The sequence below is a fragment of the Macrobrachium rosenbergii genome, chromosome 46 (genome assembly GCF_040412425.1).
Source record: "Macrobrachium rosenbergii isolate ZJJX-2024 chromosome 46, ASM4041242v1, whole genome shotgun sequence".
Classification (NCBI taxonomy): Eukaryota; Metazoa; Arthropoda; class Malacostraca; order Decapoda; family Palaemonidae; genus Macrobrachium; species Macrobrachium rosenbergii.
This window is the reverse complement of record NC_089786.1, coordinates 46,812,305-46,834,497: the sequence shown is the minus strand read 5'-3', so window position 1 is coordinate 46,834,497 and position 22,193 is coordinate 46,812,305. Positions and strand designations below refer to the sequence as shown.

The following is a 22,193-nucleotide window of genomic DNA, read 5'->3' as shown; positions in this document are numbered from 1 at the left end:
GTTAACAAAAAGATATTATTATTTTCATCTACTGTAATTATACAGAGGTAATATAAATCACACTCCGGTGCAAAGAGGGATACCCTATCTAATGCTTTATGACACCAAAGCAACAACTGTATCCTGGGAAAAATTTATCTGCTTAAATGTGAATTATATTTTTTCAATGAGACAATTTCCTATAATAAATAGGAAGGTTAAGCCTGCTTTCTAATTTCACTTAGGGTCATCTCAGCATCCAGATAGATTTGAATAATGATACAAGAATACATTTACAAAACTGTGGCCATTTATTTTTTTCAGGCAAAGACATTTATTGACTTACTGCACACACTGACAAAATCAGTAAAGGTTTTTGTAATGCTGATACTATACTGTACGCACACAGTGATTTTACTAAGCAGTTGGTATCAGCGGAGGCTACAGCTTCAAGATACAGCAGCTGACCAGAGCCTTGAATTACAACTGAGGTCATTCTTGGTAATGTTAAGGCTTGATAAAGGGGGTGTGGTGGGAAGGTTTTGATAGAAAAAAAAGGTTGTCAGACAACAGAAGGATTTCCCCAGTCTTTTATTATAGTGGCACTCTGACTGGACTCATGGTTTCACCCATCTGGTATCAAAGTAAGACAGACTGGGGAGTAAACAGAAAAGGCAGATGGATGAGTTAAAATCATTCTGCAAGAGAGCTTAAAGAGAAACAAAAAAGACGGAAACTGGAGTGTGTTGAGGACGTAAGACGGAAGGATAAGTGTTGAAGCAAAACTTCAGTATAAGTAGACAAAGTAAGACTGCTCTGCTGTGATAGTGGGCTAAATCAAGGGGTATGTTAAATACCCATGCTTTAGTATTTTTGTGGGTGGGGTGATGAGATACATCAGAGAAAGGGTATGAAATGTACAAGCAAGGTCATATTAAAAAGGACAACTGCCCTTATCTTCCTCATTGCTGAGAGAATAAGGATACTGAAGGAAGAAAGATATGGGAAAGAATAGCCTAACCTCACATACCTCACAAACACCAATTTTCAAGGCAATTTAACTCCACATTATGTGGGCTTATGCCAATTAATTTTAGAACCTAACCAAATGCCCATCTGTCTAAAATAGACCTATTCAACTCCATTCTGGCAGGTTGGGTCTTTCTGCATTACACTTATTGTCCAACACTGCTCAGTTAGCTGAAGGAAGAGAGGGCTAATCTGACAGAGCTATTATTGCTTTACAGTACTGTTGGGGAGGTTTTACTGTATAACCTTATACTCAGTTTGGGGGGTGGTGACTACACTGTCTTGGTGGCAAATCTTAAGACACAACTTATCAATTCTTTATAGTGTCTCAGTTAGTTTGTTGACACCAGAGGTACACAACAGACATCTTATGTTCTTTAACATACTGCTATGTTCATAGGCTGGCTCTGAGCAATGGCCTTTCTGGCATAAATCCACCTTTAATCTATACCAACAAGCATTGATTAACTGTATAATGTTCCTTCAACACTAGCTGCACTGCTTTCTTCCTTTCACTTTCATTCTGTTCCCTCTGCTAACCTTCTTGCTTAGCTATCCAACTACTTTTAACTTTGCCTTGCAGACTTGTGGACAGGCAGTCCCATTTGGAAGGGCACAATTTGGACATTCTGAGCTCAGTTGGTCTTCAAATATATTCATGCAAAATTACTTCCCGGTTACAAAGGCAAAAGTTCTGGGTTTAAAAATCTGATTCCTGATGGAAGATATACACTCCAAAATGGGCAGAATTTGAGTTTTTTAAGAAAATTCAATAAAAACGCAGTTTACTTCATTTACAAGACACCCAAGTGATTAAAAGTAAGGTTTTCTTAAGATTTTTGATGATAGAACAGTTATGGCGATTCATAAGGTATGATTCTTGGCCTACACGAGACAGTGTCAGAACAGAACTGCCATTGCTGGTACTGGGAGCTACCTGTAATTTCATTTTACAGGACATTTTAAGCCAGCTCAGAGAGACTGCAAGTGTTTCAGTTTCTTCTGTGGTAACCTATTTAAGAGAACACAAGATGAGGATTCTATCAGTGAGCAAAGTTTGTATATTTAATAGATTTTTAAGACAAAACAAAATAAGATTTGATAACATCCTTGTAACATAAAAAAAAAAAAATACTGGTTTTAATAGGAGAATGAATTTCATTCTTTATACCTGTTTTCATTTTCGGATTGTAAATAAATTCAGCGATAAGCTACTGGTAACAGTAAATGTAATTACATCCAATGCATATTATTATTAATACTGGTGAAAAAATCACAGTGATGTTAATGCAGACAAAAATTTAAAAATGAATATTTGTTGAAAGTGTTAAAATGCTCTTGTTGTAGTATACAGTATACTTTTAAATATATATTTACACTTACATCAGTTGGCATTTTTTCATCATTTTGATGAAATGTGATTATGACAATTTTTCATAGATGTATCATTGTTAATTTCTCACGTAGATAAACATAGCCAAAAACTCTATTATCTGTCAAAGTTTTTCCCACAATAGTAATGTCTGGACATATCAGAAGACAAAATAATAATTATATGGATGTATCTGGAGTACTGTACACCCAATTCAGTTACAAAAAAACTATAAAAATGTTAATAACATGAAACAAAATCATTTAAATAAGTATACAGTATTTCAAAATAAACAGCAGACGGAAAGTAAAAAATAATAAGCAAAGTATTAGAGTTCATTCAATGAAAAAATACATCGTTTCTTACCAGCTCACACGCATCATTAACACATACAGCCCGGTTCTGACTCTTTTCCATAATTTTTTGAGGGGAATCTGCAAAGTTTCTGATCTTTCTTTCTTTTTTAAATCTCCAGTTGAAAACTTTTATGGACAGGGTCAACAGACTATACACCCAATTTCTCACTAGACTAAACTCAGCTTGCAGAGGAGATGCATTATGGGAAAAGGTGATAAATAACTAATATGAGGGAATGGAAAATAAGACTGATACAGATGAATTAGTGTGGAGACGACATCAGAGAGCAGAATGAATTTGCTCCTCACTTTTACCATTTGGAGATCAGGAGATTCCACAACTGTACTAAGCAAACCATTCCACATTTAAGTTGTAGCTAAGATGAAACTCTAGCAAACTAAGACAACAATTAATCCTGATATGTATCAGAAAACCACACACTGGAAATGCAAGACTAAGGCAACCCCAAAAGAATACAAATTCTCACCATCTGCAAAAATAATGACACGAGCAGACTGAAAGCTTGTACTAAAAGGCAGTGATGGAAGTTCCCGATTAAAATAAATTTTATCTTGGTGCATGAATTTGGCCATGAATGAGATTTTCCAGCAGTGATTAAATTAAATGTCTCTACTCTGTCCTGACTGAGCAAGTAATTTAACTGTAAATACAGTATAGTACAAACACCAACCTACTTATGAACATTCAGAGACACAAACAAATGGATTCGCAAATTAAAATTGTGATCAGAGTGCTCCCCTTTGCCACCCAGAAGTTCAAATTTTGTTTAGTGCACCTACTGCACTGTACGTACAGTGCATTGTGTTTTAGGCTGAAAAAATGTGTTGACTTCATATCATACTATACTTAAACACGCGTGAAGCGTACAGTAACTAACTCACAAACAATTCAACGTACGAACGGCAGTCTGGAACGTAACTCGTTTGCAAATAGGGTGGTGTCTGTACTGTATTCCAAATCTTTCTGTTCAAGTCTCATACTGTTCTTTCAGAAAATGTTAGTAGAGATGAAATTTATATGCCTTCATCCTCCTAATCAAGCAAACTTTACCACTATTTAACAATAATTCCCGATAGAATTTTCTTAATTTCACACACACTTAAGACGGCTGTCACTCAAAACACTGTGATGCTACAGGACTTTCCCTTCATAAGGTGTTGATACAAAATTGCAAAATACAAAGTTCTGTATTAACTCAAGACACTACACATAAAGACTATAACAAATAAATATACAACCCATACTGTCAAAGCCATCAGTAGGCAAGTATGAAATATACAGTATACTGTACTGTATGGTCCAATTAACCAGTCAGCTGCTCACATTTTTTCTCAATGGGAATTTTACATAATTATTCCAAACTCTCCCATTCTTACAAAATTTTACCTTAATGTACTTCCAAAGTACAGCAAAATTACAGCCAAGCCATCTTTAATTCTGCAATTTAAATGTGAAATACAATAACAGATTAGTGATGTTATCAGATTTTCTTACTTTGCAATACAAATCAGGGATACTTTTAGATGCAACGCATCTGGAGAAAAATCTCTTAAAAACTGAGTGATAAAGCGTCAAGTACAAGTTAGTCTGGACGAAAAACTGTATTAAACTGTTATTGGTTGTGGGATATCGCAAGTGTTCATGTATACTGTAGGCTATACTACTATACAGGCTCTTTCTTACTTATCCAATTATGTTATCCATCAGAAGACAGAACCTGAACCATCTGATGCACTAAAAGTATCAGTGAAAAGAGTAAAAACTCAGCAAACTATATAAATACTAAGCTGCAATTACTCTTTTTATTATTTATTGTTTTAACAATTTTCTTGGAGTTGCAACTAAGATTTTGTTGATACTTTAGTGTTAATTACCTACTTTGGCTTCATGCTACACAGTAACGTGAAACCAATGACATATAAAACATCAGAAAGCTTCAACATTAATGGATAAAATCAGATTTGTTCAGAATGTCAAGATGCTCAACACAAAAAAGGGACGATTCTTACCAGTATCTTTTCCTAAAACAGAACGCAACAACATTAACACACAAACAAAAATTACATGTGCACTTAAATCTGAATGTGTAAAAAATAATAATCTTACACATCTAATATGTTACACATGAATAAAAGAGCTAATATCACAATTTTTGAAAGTAAATTGTATTTTTCCTAACTATAAAAATCTGAGGTCCTTTACATTAGGAATTACTTTCAGCATGGGCTGGAAACAGCCATTAAACTCTTGAGCAAGGTGGTTAGGCGGTAACTACCACCAGGTAGGCAGGAATACCTGCCTGCCCGGATGTAAACATTCCAGTTTGCCTTTTGGTCCAGGTTCAGATTGAGGGGTGGCATGAGGTGGGCATAATATGTAATGAAAAGGACCTCAGGTTTATATAGTTAGGAAAAAAAGGATTTTGACAAAGGAAAAATCTATTTCTTACATTAGGAAGTCCCGTGGTCAGGCGGTGAAATAATCCATTCAGCACTTATTTCTATGTACATTTCAGTTTGCCTTTAGATACCAGATTGAAAAGCTAAAAGCATAAAAATGGGGTTAGGACCTCAGAGCGAGCTCAAGAAATGGAGTTTAAGTTTCAAAACTGTGATTTGTTCCAACACGATATACAAACCATCGGTCCTTTACATTAGAAGATCACTGGTTGGAGGGAGGAATCTGAGTGAGTCTCCTGAACTAACTGGAGTTCTGCACACCTGGGCTACTCCTCCTGGTTGAAAGTGAGGAGGACTACTGAGCCTTTGACATATTGATCGGAGTGTAGGAACTGCAAGATCAAATGTCAGATACTGGACCTTTTCGCATGAGTGAGAAATGTGACTCATATGAAATAGGCTGGAAGAATCTAGAGTTGGAGGCAGTAAGGAAACGCTGAGATAGGGTTTCTTTATTGCCAGTCTCTCCTTCCTTCCCTTGCTAGAGGAAGGAGCGGAATTGCTTCTATGATTCTAGAAGAAAAAATAGAGCAGGTGCTCGATGTGTAGTCTTACTGCATCAGCACCAGTCCAGCACGTGTTGGTTCGAGTCCTATTCTCATCCCAAAGGAGGAGAAGTAGGAGGATGAGGAAGGAGGAGGAAGAGAGGCCAGTCACTCTCGGTATCCTTCTCACTTCCAGAACCAACACCTTAGGCGAGATGCTACTCGTCCTCTTGAAGGAGCCAGGTAAGAAAACACAACTTGTTGAGCAGCCACCACAGGGCCAAGGAAAAAAGGTTCCAAGGGCCTGTGGGCAAGACCATAGGAAGACAAGAGTGTGGTTTATGAGACCACGTCTTGCTTCCAGCCCGACAGAAACTTCTGGAATGCGAGGGATGGACCAAGCCATTGGCTTCATGAGCTCTTGGGTGGAAGGTACTGGTATCGTCGTCGTCAGCTGCCGAGTACCCCCTTCAATCGCTTCACGAAGCCAGAAGGAAGGTATGTCCTTAGACACTTCTTCCTTGGGAGAGAGAGTACTAACGAAAATGTCAACGGCATCCAGGTTAGGAGTGTCGAGCCTTTTCGGAAAGTACCACAGCTCCCTAAAGGACAAAGTAACTAATGATCTGGATCATCGATACAAAGTCCAAGGAGGAGGGGAACAAACGACTCAAACCCGACAATAGATGCCGAGGATTCGAGTCCATTGACATCCGAGGAGTCGAGGTATTGATCCCCTTCACCTATTCTTCCATCTTCTGTGCCAAGGCCGGAGCAAGATGAGGGATGGTCCTACGAGGGAACATCTCTGTCCAATGACTCTCGTAAGGGCGCGCGCAGCATGGGACAGGAACCCTAAACAAGAGTCACATGCCACCTGGGGAACAGTTCCCTGGGACAGCAAGACTGAAGAAGCTTCTCAACCATAGCTAAATCTTGACTGAGGAGAAGAGGGCTACTTCAGATAGAAGACTAGGTCGCAAGGGCCTACATTCTTCACAAATGAAAGGGAAAGAGGCAACCCTCGGCAGAGGAGATGAGGAAGTCCAGACTTGAAGAGCGACTCTGACCCGAGAAGGAGTTCTGCAACAACGCCCACCAGCGAAGACAGCTCCAGTCCCTGGGAGTGTTGCAGAGGACTTCAAGAGATATCCAGCTACAGCCGCTGCCGCTCGGCGAGAAAGCCTATGCTTGCAAGGGAAACTGGAAGGTCTCCCAGTCCTGAGCACACCTGGATGTATTGCCTGAAGAACCGCTTCTTGTCTAGCTGTCACAAGAGGTTGGGTCAAGCAGAACTCTTCTCGATTCCTCGGCTACCAGGTCGGGCGAGAGGCGAAGTCTTCCAGCATTTGTCTATAACTCGGGATGAGGAATGCTTAAGAACCCCTAGCGAAACAGACAAATACAGAGGGAAAAAATGTAGATATCAAGTTTCCAAGAAAGACAGCATGCCTCACCGTAGCAGCCCTGGGTCTGGTATGAAGGAGTGAAAAACTACTGACTTGTGCAGGAGGCAACAGAAAGACGGTAGGGATTTCTCAGTCGAGCAATCTCTTCGTGAATCTTCATGAGCAGACGTTCCCCGATCACACAAACCCGAGGCATGTTGCCTGCCAATACAGTAAACCCCTGATGGACTCACGATTCGCGGGTTTCTCTGTGGAACATATCTAGCCATCATCCCAGTATTTTTCACCGAGAAATATTCACTAATTACTGTATTTTCATATAATTTTCATGAATAAATGCACTTTTTGTGATAAAACTATTAAAATCACTAAGCATTTTTACAGGGTTTTTCTTGGTTTAAGTATCCTCGGCAGTTCTAAGTGTTTTTAGAGGGGTTTTAAGCATTCGCTGATTTGACATGAAATGGGGTTCACTGTACATCCCCACCAGGGATGCAAAACTGAGATGTTGCACTATAGAACACTCGAGTCTTGTCAACAGATGAAACAGGAGGAAAAAATGATTCCCTCTCTTGTTTGTCGACAAATGCCACTGTGGTTTTTGTTCAATGAACCAGTGAGTGTTGCAAAACTCATCCTGAATTCTCGAAGGCCAGAAGAGGCTGCCTTGAGCCCAGGATGGTGATGAGAAGGTACTAATCGTCTCAGTCCCACACCTTCAAGACGAAGTCTTACAGGTGTGCGCCTATTCCTCGATCAGTGAATCCGTAAGTAGACACACAATAAGAGGGGAATATGCAAGCATATTCGAAGGTTCCTTCAAACAAGCATTAGCCTAACTCCTTCCTCATACTTCAAGAGGAAAGGACAGAAGAATGGAAGCAGACTTCTATCCTCCGCCAAGGGGAAACTTATGCAAGATTACAGGATACTGAGACAATTAGCTCTAGCTGGGGTGGCATTTCCCGAATCGGGAGCACGGGAGAGGAAGTGGATGAAAAGAATTGCTGAGACCTAAGGGAAATAGATACTTCTCCTGAGGGAATCCTTTCCCAGGTCTCGGCAATGTCGCTGCCAGCTCCAGAGACTCGAGAAGTATCATTTCATCCAGGAATCTGCAGTAAAAGAACTTCTTCCCAGTCGATACTACTTTCTCTCTTCCCTTCTTCCCTCCTCCCTTATGGGAAAGATGGTGGAGAGAGACACAGTTATGCGCACCTTCCTAGAAGGGTAGGAGAGGCTATGTTCCGCAATCTTCTATCAAAGCCTGGGACTTCTTAGGAGTTGAGGGGGGGGCTGGCTTGAACTCGAGGTCGAGTATAGATGACTAAGACCACAAGGTCTTGGCCATTGTCCAGAGGACAAGGCAGTGCCCTGGTACAAACCTTGATTACCAAGGTATCTGGCAAATCTCTGCAAGAGAAAGGCAGAACCAAGTAAGGTTCGTTCCTAAGGGTCGAGCCAACTCGGGACTTACGAAACTGGAGATCTGAATTGGGACAAAGTCCTTCTTCTTAGCACCAGAATTGCCCACAGAACTGCAGTCGGCCAGACCCTTCAAGGCAAGAGGAATTCGTATTCTGTCAAGGCAGGGGAGAAGCTTGGTGTCTTGACCTGAATGAACTCCTTCTCCGAAGAAAAGTTCTTCTGGCCGAGAACGCTCTTGAAAGCAAGGACCGCGGTGGCCCCCGACACTCTTGGCCCCTCAGGAGCTGCAAGGGTTGCGAGTGATGAAGATTATTCATTGGGGGAGTCGCGGTCCTGTCCCAGGTATCCTCGCACTGATTCATCAGCGTGAAGTTCTCCAAAAAAACGAGGGCGATCGCAACCTGAAGAGGAAGACCCTTGCTGCTTCTGAAGCACGAAACTCCTGTATCTCTGCCCTTGGAGGGAGCCTTGACAGATCCCATGACACTCTCCTCAGCTACCTGGTTGTACTACAAGACACAAGTGTGAAACCCAGCTGAGCAACCGAAGCAGCTGGCGGGCAGTATCGAGACACCTGGCGTCTCGGCACCCAGACACCTGGGTGTCTCGGCACTTTCTCTCATCCTGTGCCTCTCGTCAGGAGAGCGCTCATGATTCATAGAATTTGAGCTACCCTCGAGACTCCCAAAAATTGGGAGCGGCTGCTTTCAGTTTCCTAAGAGATCGAAAGAGCCAGGCACACAACCAGTCTTAGATGCAGACTTCTGAGACTGGCAACTAGGGCACGGCCTCTCAAGACCGCGCTCTCGTGGCCCCCGAAACGCCAGACCCCATAGGAGAATGCAAATCAGTTCCTGCTCGAGGGCGGGAAGAGCCAACGAGAGAAACTTGTCTCTCGGAAGAGAGTCAGTCCCTTAGAAGTCCCGCAGGACTCCCGAAGGGAATCTCTTCCCTGTTTTTCTTCTGGTGTTCGAACCGCCAGGATCAAGACACCAGGCTGGGAACCCAACCGAGGACTGGCAAGCACTCGGAGTGCTTGTGGTGCCGGCAGGAAGAGCTGAGACACCTGGGTGCCTCGGCCCTTTCTCTTGCACTGCTCCCGAACTGGGCCGAGGAAATACTCTCCAGACCAGATCGGGATACTCGATATTCCATAGAATCTCGAGCACTCGGAGTGGCTTGCGAACGAGCGCCCGAAGCAGCCCCTGTCTTAGAGGCAGAACCTCTAGGACTGGGAACGGGATCGCAAACCGAGGTCTGCACACCCGTGGCTCCTGAAACACAAAACCCAGGGCTATGCGAATTGGTTTCCTAACCCAAAGGTTGGGAAGAGCCAACGAGAGACCCACTGCCTCCTCGGAAGGAGGCAGTCCCTAGATGTCCAAGGGCATCAAGGGGAAGAAGCAGCCTTCCTCTCCTTCGGCCGACGGAGGTCTGTCCAATTCCCGGGAACCCCTTGGACCTCGGGAGAGGAAGGGAAGACACAGCAGAAGACAAAATCGAAGATAAGATGAAGAAGACGGCGGCTACTTCCAAAGGGCGACTTCCTTCACCTCCACTCCGACATCTTCTACAGGATGGTGGACATGAAACATGGTAACCTTCAGGGCAGTCAGGCAAGAACACAAGGCGGCCCATGACACCCACCAGCAGAACAAGCATGACCAGTAGAAGCAGCAGGCATGATCAGGACAGCTGATGCAGGAGCATCTACAGGATGGCAGAGTCTGGGGCAGAAGGCAGGGGCACAACTGCCAGGGCACAACCGCCAACGGCCATGATCAGGAACAGCCACTTTCACAGAACGTCACTTCCACAGCAACTTCCTTCACCTTCATGCCAACATCATCTACAGGATGGCAGACATCATAACCTCCAGGGCAGCTGGCAGGAACACAATGGTAGTGGCCCCGGGCATGACCACCAGGAGAAGCAGCAGACGAGATCAGGACAGCCGATGCAGGAGCTACGGAAGTGGTTTGGAAGGCAGGAGCTACTGCAACGGCCAGGAATGTCACATGAAAGTCACCAGCAGCGACAGGAACGATCAGTACAGGTGCAGTAGGAGACCAGGAAGAGCCACCCAGAGACTGTCTGTCAAGTTAACAGGAGCATAACACAGGGAAAAGCAGGAGCAGATGGACCACAGATATGCCAGAGGCACTGTCACATCATACATGAAGGCCAGCAATGACAGTGATCGATCCACATCAGCAGGAAAAGAGTTGGAACAATCCCGACGAGGAACTATGTCATCCGGCCAGGTATTGTGGTCAATCCCAAAGCAACACTAATGAACGTCGGGACTCCTTCATGCGAGATATCCCCTGAGATATCCAGCCAACTACTGCTGTGTCTGTGATGCTCACTGTCAACCTGAAAGAAAAAGCAAAGATGATTAGAAAGGGAAACTCCTCTCGCTATGAGGGGAACTGCCCTAGGCAGCGAGAGGAGGTATCCAAGAAGAGGTCACCCGACCGCCCCCCAACCTCACAGTCTTCACCTGACGAGTGAGCGAAGAGGGTGAAGGAGAGAGATCTCTACTGAAGGAGAGATAAGGAAGAACCTACGGGGAGAGAAAAGGACAGAGGGGAGGCTACCAAGGGCGCCATGGAAGCGTAACTTACAGACGACGCCCGCAACCTCCCACCCGCCCCGCAACTCTCTAAGCGCAGGCGGCGAAAACAACACTCAGCACAAGTAAGAAGGAAGTAGTCATGCCCTTGTACACGGAGGGCGGGAGCCCAAGAAGGGAAGTGAACTCTTACGCCCCGATCAATGTAGGGAAGCAAAGATATTACGTCCTAATCTAATATTTCTGACTGTACAGGGGAATGCCTTCACTATCTAAATAAAGGGCTACTGGAGAGAAGCATTACCACTCGGTTACGCTCCTTAATACGCCCTTGGCCGTCAACCCAAGACACAGTGCAGGAGAACGACGGCTATGCAAATCGTGGGTTTGTATTAATAAATATCAAACAAACGTAATATATACACAAAATACATTAAGATCCCACTGGGATAATAAGAGCTTAACAACAGTCAAGCAAGGAGATCCGAAACCACGTCTGCAATGCATGACGGCCGAAAGCAAACTGGAATGTTTACATCCGGGCAGGCAGATATTCCTGCCAACCTGGTGGTAGTTACTGCCTACCCACCTTGCTCAAGAGTTTAACGGCCATTTCCAGCCTACGCCTGAAAGTAATTCCTACTGTAAAGGACCGACGGTTTGTATATCGTGTCAGAACAAGCATAATTTATGTGCCATTCCTGTCTCAAGTCCATTTAAACTGTATACATGTGCCAAATGGTCAGGAACCTAACTCATTCATGGTTCGAGTACAGTAATTCTGTGTATAAACTTTTGTATGCATCAAGAGTTTGACAATTAAGAGCAATATTGATACAGACCTTGAACAGACATAAGGGATGCCACCAGTACATGGTAAAGAACCAATATCACTAACTCAACATCCAAATGCCTGTATTTTCTAATAGTGCACAGAAAAAAAGTTAAAGGGTTATTCCACTCAATATCATCATCAGTTTTTCTTTCACGGGGTTAGATGTCCGCCGAGTTATTGCCATAATTTCCCATCTCAAGCACTTTCCCCTGGAATTCCTATCTTATCCAAGTCCTCATTTATAATCTTTTACCACAAATTTCTAGGCCTTTCCATTGCTCCATTTCACCATGAATCAAATTACCTGTACATGTACTGTTCAGTACTCGTTTGCTCCTGATTCCTCAAGTGCCCAGGATAAAGACAGAAGAATGCAACGGAATCAAAATATTAATTAATTGTATCATTAATAGCTAAAGTAAGGAACAGTAATTCTGTGCACTTTGTAACTTTCAAAAGTCCTTGATACAATAAACACGTGCACAGTACAAATGTTTAACTGAGGAAATGGCATTGTGACAAGCACATCTGTGTACAACATTAAAATTTGGTAAAATTCACATTTGAAACAAGTTATAGTTATTCTAAAGAGCCGTTCCTCTGTGCTAGATATCAACTACAGTACCCAAGGTCTTCATGACTAATAGCTACAAAAAAAATCTTAGGGGTGCCACAGACTCATAAAATATCCATAGCAGCATCAAGATGGAAAAATATAGACCCATGCACGCTCAATTTCACACTACCTTCTGTGGATCACCACTCCCCAGACCAACAACAATTTTGGGTAGAAAAGAAAAGGGCAAATAACAGTACCTGTGACGCTGCAACAAAGGCTTTCCTTGGAATTTGGGAGACACCACCACTACGCTAAACTTGCCCCCACATCCATCACTCTGGTCTTCCACATCCTGGAAACCAATAACATAAAACTCATAATAAGGAGTTATTACAGCAGAGAGTTATAACATGAAATATCATTCTTCAGTCATTTATACACACATTTTACTTACAGCCAGAGTGCAGTATTCACCATGCATTATCAATGTTAAACAATTCACGTCCTGAGAATTACTGATAAAATTAAGTATTTTCCAACAGTCATGAACAAAAATAGTACATGAACAAAAATAAATACAGTACTGTACTGTATTACATTATATTCAAATACAGTACAGTATATGCCATACAGTATATTTAATCTTGATACAGTGTTCAAAACCCACAAAACATGCACTAAAAGAGGACAGTCCTAATCATATTTTCCAGTGTTAGGCAACAGAATTTATTTTAACCTATCATTATTATGCGCTGAAACATTTCCATACGTAATCTTATCCATACAACCTAGGTTTTACCGATAAAGTGTTCTAGGTCACTGTACCTGTTTTCCTAGTTAAAAAATATGTATATGGGTTTACAGGAAAACCCAATGTTCCATAGTTAGAATTTTTTACATAATAAAGACTACAAATCACTGAGTTGATTAAACTTTCAAACCACAGCAAATCAAATCTCAACATCTTTTTTGTTATTGGTCGTTCTAACCAACAGAGCATGTCAAATACTGCAACATCTTATTTAATATGGGAAATATTAATGTAAAACCTGTCTTGAAGTCGGACAGTTTGGAGAGAGGAGCACAGATGAAAAATAAGACAGAAATTGGTGCAACTGACAGCCTTCAAAGAACATATGTGCTGACTGCATCTAACATTTCTTGTAAGACAGATGGATAAAATATACAATTTAGGCTGAAGGCCAAGCACTGGGACCTGTGAAGTCATTCAGCGCTGAAAGGAAAATTGAGAGTAAGAGGTTTAAAAGGTGTAATAGGAGGAAAACCTCACAGTTACACAAAGAAACAATTGTCATAAGAGGGTGGAAAGTAAGATAAACAAAAGAATATGAATGGAGGTACAGTAAAGGGAATGAAAGGGGTTGCAGCTAGGAGATGAAGGGATGCTGCAAAGACCCTAAAGTAATGTCTACAGTGCACTGTGTGAGGTGCACTGTTGGCACTACCCACCCCCTCCTACAGAGAACGTTTCTTATAAGTTATCCATCCAAGACTGACCAGGCACAACGTTGTTCTTTCAGATGTAAAACAAAATAAATCCATAATTTAATATATAAAACAGAATGAATCCATATTTTTTATATAAAAAGATATAATCAATCCATAATGCCAGATACAAAATAGAATAAATTCATATTTTAGACATAAAACAAAATAATAAATCCAAGATTTCAGATAAAAAGTATAATACAGTGATATTTTTATGAGAAAATAAGGTTTTATATATATTTACTAAGTAATTACACAGCTATTTGTTTCTACTTTAACGGCAGCTTTAGATTTGAAATTCCCAGTAGCGCTCCTTTATTCTGGTGCAGGAAGTGCCCGTCCACTTCCAGGGAAGTATAGGTACAACATAGCTGAAGAGCTCAGTTCGTTTATGCTCTATGCCCATGTGCAGGGAAGCAAGAAGGGCTCCGATCATGTAATTACTTGGTAAGTATAAAATGTCATTTTTATATATGTAACTTACCAAGTAATTACATAGCTGAATCCCACATTGACAGGAGGTGGGAAGTATGGACATGTACTACTCAAAAAACATTTATAAATGGAAAAGCATTTGAAACAGATATAAAGCTAGTACTGTACAGTATTGTGGTAATGCTTGTTGTAACCTTACCTGGGGAGAGAGCTAGAACAGGAAGATACTGCCTCTTGGTCATTGCTCATCTCGACCCGTGGGACATGACCAGCAATGTCAGGAGTTGCCCGTACTTCAGTGAGAGCTCTGTAGTCACAGATCACTCCTAAGACTGACAAAGCTAAACAAAACAATTGCCCTTGCCCTGGGCATGAAAAAAAAATAAACCAACCAAAACGACCATAAAAACCATGTTACCTGAACACCAATTAAAAACACTACCCATCCATTAAAATCAAAGACTGGAGGGTACTCCAGGTACCAAGTACCCCCAGGTTTCCCAAACAACTCAATGACCTTAAAAAATGCGAGGAGATAGAGGAAAATAGAAGCATTACTCCTACCCCTCATTCCCTAGTGCCACGCCAGGCATGGAGAACAGACCCAGAGTACTGCAGTCCTCGAACACTGTTTCGACATCACATAAATAATGGTTGGTGAAGACTGAGTGACGCTTCCAATAAGTAGATTGGATTATAGCAGAAAGAGAAAAATTGCACTTAAAAGCCAACGATGTGGCTACTGCCCACATGTCACAGGCCTTTACCTTTAACAAAGGTTAATTACCTTCTTGGATCCCCAAGTGAGATTCCACAATTACATCTCTCAAAAAGGAGAGGGCATTCTTAAAGAGGATGCAAAGGATTTTTAACTGAGCACCAGAGGTTATGAAAATCCCCTCTGATCTTCTTGGTTCTCTTGAGGTAATGTTTTAATGCTCTCACTAGGCGTAAAACTCTCTCTTGGTCTGAGGGTCCAACCAACCCTGCAAGACTCTTAATAGAGAATGAACGAGGTCATGGATTAGAAGGGTTCTCATTCTTCGTTAAGAACCCTAAGATGTACGTACATATTGCATCTCCTTGGGAGAAATGCAACCTGTTTATCCAGAGCTTGCAATTCACTGACTCGTCTTGCTGGATAAGTCCCTAAAAGATGTGTAAAGCGGTTCAAAAGGGGACCTGACAACCAATGCAGTACAGGCAGTCCCTGGTTAACAGTGGGCTTGGTTAACAGCAATCCAGTTTTACGACACTTGTCTAGCGACGAAAATCTGCAATTTTCAGCGCCGAAAATCGCCGATTTCTGCTTATCGGCGTTGATAATTGGGTATTGGCGCCAATACCTGCCTACCAAAGGGGCCGATAACGGAAAATTGGTGCTTTTCGGTGCCAATAAGCCCTGGAAATCGCCGAAACTCGCCGATTTTCTGTTGGCAGCGATTTTCAGTTATCATACCCTCAGAATGGAACCCCTGCCGATAACTGGGGACTGCCTGTACTAAATCCAGATTCCAAGAAACCAGAGTTTGAGCATTCCATTTCATGGTATCAAATGACTTAAGTCCGAAATATCTGGGTTTGAAGAAAGGTCCAAACCTCTATGTTTGAACACAGAATTCAGCATAGATCTGTAGCCTTTGATCGAGGCGTTGATAAACCTGGGGAGATCTCAAGTAGAGTAAAAAATCTGCTAGTTGGACTATAGATGTTTCAGAAGAAGAAATGGCACGTCTCTTACACTATCTGCAAAATACTGCCCACTTAGCTTGGTAGAGCTTAGAAGATGATTTGCGTCTACATCTAGCAATTGCATTTGCAACCTCTCTTGAAAAACTTTCCACTCTGACAAGCTTCCTGATAGTCTGAAGCCCGTCAGAGCGAGAGTGGACAAACCTTGATGAAAGCGACTGAACTGAGGTTGTTTGAGCAGATTTCTCCTCTGTGAAAGGAGCCGTGGAAAGTCTGACAGAAGCTCTAGAAGGTCCGGAAACCATTCCTTTTGAGGCCAAAAGGGGGCCAATAGAATCATCGACGTGTTGTGGGGAGTCCTGAACTTGTTAATGACTTCCCTCACTAAACTGAATGGTGGAAAAGTGTAAACCTCCAGGTCCAACCAGTCCTGGAACATTGCATCTGTTGCCCATGTTTGAGGGTCGGGTGCTGGAGGACAACATGGGGAGGCGATGATTCTTCGACATTGCAAACAAGTCTAGTAACGGCTTTCCCCACTGTTTCCACAGGTCAGTGCGCACCTGTGGATTCAGCGACCATTCCGCTAATACGTTCAACTTGCCCTTAACAAAGCAGGTGAGGATCTGGGTGTTGCTGTGAGCCCAAAGAAGGAGATCTCTGGCTACTTCGTACAGCAAAAAGGTGTGTGCTCCTCCCTGGTTCCAAACATACACTAGAGCAGATGTGTTGTCCGAATGAACTGCTACCACTACATAGCAAGTCACTGAAGCAAAATGCTGAAGTGTAAGGTGAATTGCCTTCAGTTCCTTCAGGTTTATGTGTAGCTTCCTCTCTTGTAGAGACCATGTTCCTGCTACTTCCAAGTGCCCTAGTATTGCTTCCCAACCCAGATCTGATGCATCAGAGAATAATGTTAGGCTCAGGTTCAGTTGAAACAGAGATTTTCCTACAAGGAATCTCCCTTCTTTGAGCCACCACAGAATGTCTTTCTTTATTTCCAGTGTGATGGGAAATACAAAGGAGTCTGGAAGAATCTTCCTGCTCCAACTGGCCTTTAGGAAGAACTGTAAAGGTTTCGAATGCAGTCTCCCTAACAGTGCAAACATTTTGATGGAGGTGAGCCCAAAACTGTAAAACCCTGTCCTGGAATACAAATCTCAGGTATTTCCTGGACTCCAGGTGTATGTATTAGGATATGAAAGTCAGCATCTCTCAAGTCTTTGGATACCATCCAGTCCCTTGAGTCCTTGACGAATCCTCAAGTGAGTTGTTTATCTGCATCTTGAACTTTGTGGTTTGGACAAAGAAGTTCAGAGCGCTTACATCCACGAAAGGTCTCCAAGCCCACGGTGTCTTGGGAACTATAAATAGGCGGTTGTAAAACCTCTCTGATGATAAGTCTTCCACCACCTCTATTGCTCTTTTCTGGAGAAGAGCTGCAATCTCCTTTGAGAGGGTCAAAAACCTCTCCAAGCCTTCAGAGTATGCCTTTAAGGTGATGGGGGAAGATGTCAAAGGAGGTCTCTACTTGAAGGGGGTCGAATACCCTTCTTTGAGTACTTGAAGTACCCACGGTTCCACTGATCTGGCTTCCCACTGTTTCCAAAAATGAAGGAATCTGGACTGGATCCTCACTTGCTAGAGGTGGGTCTTGAGGAGGATTTCTTCGTGACGGGTCGGATGGATCTAGGGTTCGAGCATGGACGAGATTGTGCTCTTCCTCTGCCCCTCGAAAGAGCAATGGTTGAAGGGGAGAGAAAGGTTTAGGGTTAAACGACACTGAGGCAGCATGGTTCGAATCCTTCAGTCATCTGGCCAATTGTGCTAGAAGGTCGTGGGTTGCTTTCTTTTGGAGCTCTGTAGCCAGCCATTCTACTGTAGCTTGAGGGAAAAGGCTACTCTTATCCAGTGGGGCAAATAGAAGAGAGAATCTCTGTGAGGGGGTAACTCCTTTGGTGGTGGAGGCGCACCACAACTCCCTTTTCTTTAGCATGCCCATAGAAAAGTGAGCAGCTAATTCTTGGGCCCGTCTCTAATAGCCTTATCAGCACAAGAAAGTACCCCGAGCCAATCTGACCTTACACAAGTCCATTAAACGGTCAAGTTTTGTAGCAGAAAACATGATCTTGGCCGAGTTGAAAGCTGACCTATGAGCAGGATCAATCAGGCCAGAGAAACCCCCTTGGGAGGAGGCAGAGACTCCCAAGGACGGCGCTTCTCCAGTCGCATAAAAAACTTACTTCCTTTTAGGCAGGTGCGATGGAGGGGAACAAAACACAGCCTTGCCTAATTTCCTCTTCTCGGACAACCAAGAGTCAATGCCTGCTATACCCTTCTTGGAAGAAATTGAAAGAGCCATTTTCGGGAGTTTAGCAGATCCTATGGGTTGCCGCAGCATGAAGGAAGACCCAGGTGAAGAAGGTGCCGGGGTAGAGAAGTGTGAAGGAAAACAAAAGAGAAAATAATTTAAGAGGGATGCTTACGTTGATGAAGGTTGCTCCTGTTCTGGTTCCTCTCCTGCTGAAGAAATAGCGGAAGTGCCAAGTCCTTATGAGTTTCCTCTGGTTTCTGAGAAGATGAAGGTTTCTTCAGAAGCTCCAGGATACTGTCCAACCGTTGATGAATAGGAAGCAGTAAAGAATCTTTAGTCGGAGGTACTAACATTGCCTTAGGGAACTCTGGGACAGGAGGCGAATATACAGCCTTTGTATCTTGAATCTTAACAGAGGGCACAGAAACAAGTTGACCCGCTGTTATCGGGACATCCAAATCAGACGAACCTTCAGAAGCATAGACCGAAACTTCACAAGAGCTAGAAGTCACTAGGAGACTGGGAGCCACTGAGTGCTCTGATCCCATTGGACACATAGGAGCTGCTGGGAGCTCTGATCCCATGGGGCGATCTGCTCCCTTTGTACAGCTGTGAGCCACTTGGCGGCTGGAAGCCAATGGGCGCTTGCGAGCCACTGAGAGCTTGGTATCCACTGGGAGCTCTACATCATCCCAGTAGCTACAACAGGGCTCTTGGTCCCTATGGTGCTTATGAGGGATCGAGGGGTTACCTGATCCTCCAATACATGCCTCTTCAAAGCCCTGGAGGAATCATGAAAATGCCAACTGTGTCCTTTAGACTCATTCAGATCAGAACCACTGGAAGATGAGGTGTGATCCACAGGGACACCTTTCTGGTGCATAGCCACCGAAACCTGGGAGATACCAGCAGGTTTGGTTGCATGAGCAACTACCCATGGGCAAACTCCATCAACCTCCCTTGGACTTACGGTTTGCCTCCTCCCAAGTGCAGGGGAGTTTGGCAGGGACCTCTGTCTAGGCGCATCGGTGGGACGAGTAGCCACCCTCTCCACTGACACAACACTTGCACTGGCACTTGCACTGGGTTTACCACTTGCCTTGTCCAAAAGGACTTTCACTGAAGCTCCTATTTGAGCAACTGTGTTCACTAACGTGTCAAATTTCTTGTCAATCTGGGCTTCGAGGCTGGCAATGGCACCAGATTCAGAGGGATGGGAGCCAGGTAATGGAGTGGTAGGAAGTGCGAGAGAAGTAGGAACAGGCAAGAGAGTAGTCACAGGTGTCAAAAGGACCGGTTTAGGAGTGAGAAACATTGAAAGCCTCGGCTCTCTTTTCATGTCTAACCTTCTTTAGCTTATCTAAATGGGCAGTCAAAATTCTACATTTAGCTTTGTCCCAGTCTCTACATTCTTAGGCACGTCAAGTCAGGGGAACAAATTTGTCCTTGGGCAATGAAAACATATTTAGCATCATATTTATCTAGTATTGCAATGGGACACAGTCATAAGTAAAAATTCTAACTAAGAAAATATTAGCTACCAAAGTACAGAATACTTTACCAATATCCTTCGATAACAATCAAAACCATCGGGCGAATACTCCTCAACCAAAATATTTTTAGAAATGAACTACAATTAAATGTCTCAAATCTAAAGCTGCCATTTCTAGAAATATAAAACAAGTAAGTTATATATAAACCCAAATTTTAGAATTTGCAAAAGTGAAATAACAAATCACACATTTCAGATAAAAAATAAAATAATAAATCTATTATTTTTGAGAATGAAATCAATGAGATATTAAAGAGTTGTCAAGATGTTAATAACTCACATGTTCTGTAAGGTACAAGTTGGCAGCATGGACAACTTGTCCTTATTTATAATAACCTAAAACAGGAAGATAGAAAAAGTGGGTTTAATCCCAAGGAAAGTGATTGAGCCACCTCTTTAAAATATATTACTGGAATTATGGAAAACCAGAGTAAGGAAAGAATTCCATAGATTAACACAGCTGCCAAATGGGTGTTAGCTCATTGCCTGAGAAAAAGAATTCATTTCTCTAGCTTGCAGAAACAGCGGATAGAATAAAACCTGCATGAATGTAACCATAGTCACTTTGGTACTAAGGAAAAGATAATTTACAGAAGTATGGACAAGGCTAAATCAAATAAATTTATACTTCGTACTGTAGAGAGTGAAAAAAAAATGAGGCTTTCAAACATGCAAGAGAAATATTCCATCTATGATTCTCAAAAATGGTTCCCACATATAAAGTAGCATTGTTGTTACTATTCTACAGTACAGTAGTTTAACCAGACTAATAAAAGGATTTTGACAAAGGAAAAATCTATTTCTGGGGAGGGGCCCGTGTCACCTGGTGAAATAATCCATTCAGCACTTATTTCTAGGTAATTCCGTTGCTAGATACCAGAGAAAAGCTAAATGTAAAGCTGGGGTTACTACCCCAGAGCGAGCTCCAAGAAATGGAGTCGTATATGGTAAAGGGTGAGATTGTCACAATCACCCTGCCCTATAAAGATTCCCAATGTCAAAAGTCCCAACGAGAGAGGTGCCGACACAAACCCATGCACTACTCGCGGACTGTACACAAGGCAACACTAGCCGCATTCCATGTTAGCACCCACCCCACTAGAATGATGTTTATCATGGGAGGAGAGAATGAAAAACAGGGTGGGTCACCGGTGACACGGGCCCCTCCCAGAAATAGATTTTTCCTTTGTCAAAATCCTTTTTCAGGATTGGGGTCCCGTGTCAGCCGGGTGAAATAATAACAGAGAAATAAACATCATTCTTATGCTAATAAAGACTTAAAACAGAGACGTTGAAAACTAGGAGAATTCTACCTGAACATTAGTAAGGTCCTCTAAATTCATGTAATGAAAATAATGTAAGTGGTCACCGTCTAAGATCATGAGCTTAGGATTGAACCTGAATAGGCTTGTATTACGAAAATACTTTCTGCCTAATAGCAGACACGATGACAACAGTACCCCACCCCCTTTTTTTAAAAAGAGAGGATCTGACAAAATTGCGAGGTCCTGTCTAAAAAAGCCTGTAAGGAGAAAACTGGGCACAGAAACAGACCTTGTAAAAGGGGAGTACTTTCCAAGGTGACCACCGAAAATGAGGACCTTCAACTGCAGATAGAAAGTTAGGGTGAGGAAATGCAACACTACCCTGATGAGGGGAAACCAAAATGATTGGTTCCGCTAGACAGGGCAGACAGTACAGGAAAACTAACACTAGAAGCTAAGCTGATTAAAAATTTTGGGTCTTCCCCAACAAGGAAAGGTAAGAACAAGATGATTGTTGGTTACCGAAGCTAACTCCGATACATTATTCAAAGACCAGGAAACTGAATGTGGACGGAGTACTGGTCTTAGATGAACACAGACCTTAGGGATGAAAGTTAAGAGCCTGTGAGTCTGGTTCCAACAAAACACTTTCCTCGAGGCCAATGCGGCCGCATCATTACTGTAGCTTCGAAAACTATGTGAAGAGTGCTAGTTACTTAACTGCAGAACCATACTGCAGTAGAGTGGGATCCCTTAACTGATTTTAGGAAAACAGTAATAACAGGACCAATATCAGTTTCCTCCTAAACTGTAAGATTCACAAAGACCACAAAGCTAGGGCATCAGAGCTCGAGGGGGCTGACGCAGGCTGAGTTTATACCAGACGTGACAGCTTGATAGTTTGTGGCTGAATTGGGT

The 22,193-nt window shown here is 42.7% G+C and overlaps 1 protein-coding gene across 2 annotated transcripts in view; it reads right to left on the bottom strand.

Moving 5' to 3' along the window:
- LOC136830285 (bolA-like protein 2) overlaps positions 1 to 22,193 on the bottom strand; it is a 238,959-nt gene that overhangs the window by 162,358 nt on the left and 54,408 nt on the right. For both annotated transcript variants that reach the window (XR_010850627.1, XM_067089670.1), the window contains exon 2: positions 12,766 to 12,860. Coding sequence is in view for 1 of the 2 variants with exons in the window: in XM_067089670.1 (XP_066945771.1) it covers positions 12,766 to 12,860 (95 nt within the window). In the remaining variant the exon portion in view is untranslated. The remainder of the gene's footprint in view (positions 1 to 12,765; positions 12,861 to 22,193) is intronic.